The 1,400-nt window shown below is 27.1% G+C and overlaps 1 protein-coding gene across 9 annotated transcripts in view; it reads right to left on the reverse strand.

Annotated features, from left to right (window-relative positions):
* LOC102671321 (acetylcholine receptor subunit alpha-like) overlaps positions 1-1,400 on the reverse strand; it is an 83,609-nt gene that overhangs the window by 4,966 nt on the left and 77,243 nt on the right. For all 9 annotated transcript variants that reach the window (XM_031511664.1, XM_031511663.1, XM_031511661.1 and 6 more), the window contains 2 exons: positions 291-473; positions 1-51 (listed from right to left, as the gene is read on the reverse strand). In XM_031511664.1, coding sequence (XP_031367524.1) covers positions 1-51; positions 291-473 — 234 coding nt within the window. The remainder of the gene's footprint in view (positions 52-290; positions 474-1,400) is intronic.

Genomic DNA, 1,400 nt, shown 5'->3' on the forward strand with positions numbered 1-1,400 from the left:
GGTGAACCGTGAATGCGACACGCACTTCCTAAATTCACAGCTTCTAATTCCCTAATAGGAAATAATTTTTTCAAATAGATACAGATCATAAGTTTTTCTTTTTAAAGATTTAAAACTTTATATAAGAAATATTTCTTTTTGTACAAATATTTTCTACACAAGGCTAACAAAAATTTGAAAAAGAAGATAAAATTAAATATATAAAAATTCCATTTCTAAATCTTTCTAAGAATTGTATAAATTTAATAAATATCGATATAAAATGATTAGTTATTAAAATTTTTACATACCGAGGGTGTAATTCGTCCCGCGAATCGAGACTCGGGAACAAAACGGAAGATTCAACCAGCTCCGAAGCTGAAGTCTCTACAAAAAGTGACGGATCTCGCAATTCGAGACCATTACACGTTCTGACCATTACTCGTTGACCATGATGACTACCCATGCTACGTTTATCTATCTGGTATTGCGGCCTATCGATAAAAGATACAATTACCATCAAGACTTTTGTTTAAATAATTTAAACAAAATATCTAATTATTTGTCTCAATTTTGATTTTTAATTTACAAATTTGTAATAATTGTAAATAACAAAGTATTGTTATTTATTTATTTTACATTTAATATTATAAAATAATTATTATATACAATTTCTAATAATTAATTTTTTAAGAATTTATACATATTTTTGGAATCTATTTAAGCATATTCTATTGATAAATCTTTTCTATACTTTGAATATTTTCTAATAATCGATATACATACATATATTAATTTTTAAGCTTGTGAAATTATGATCCTAACTACTATTACATTACTGAAATAATATTTCATTTGATGATATATGATTGTAATAATAAGCCGATGGTATCAAGCATGTTGGTTAATAATCAATTATACTGGGAATATTGCATTGCAAATAATGTAAAATTTCAACAATGTGCTGCAACGTAGTGCTAAATTGTGCATAATTTTATATGAAACTATAAATATGAATACTGTCGAATTATCGTGTTAATATTTACAGTGAGATTAATGTGCAGGATTTCAAATCATTTGAAGAAGATAAATAACGGATCCGAGAGAATTTTCAGTCCCTGCCGCAAATTCCCTTATGCAAATTTTTTTCATCTTCTTAATTATTAAGAACTTGGCTTTCGAATTTTAATACAATATACCTTTAACTTTCCAATACTTTCCTTTTTTTCCTTGTCGATATTATATTTTCCACATCAAATAAATTTCAATATTGTTATTATGTTTATTCACATGAAAACTGGATTAATTTCAATTTGGTGGACAGAGAAAGAGAAATAGAAATAAAAAGGAAAAACAGAAGAGACAGAGAGAGAGAGAGAGAGAGAGAGAGAGAGAGAGAGAGAGAGAGAGAGAGAGAGAGA

The sequence above is a fragment of the Apis dorsata genome, unplaced genomic scaffold, assembly GCF_000469605.1.
Source record: "Apis dorsata unplaced genomic scaffold, Apis dorsata 1.3 scaffold_341, whole genome shotgun sequence".
NCBI lineage: Eukaryota > Metazoa > Arthropoda > Insecta > Hymenoptera > Apidae > Apis > Apis dorsata.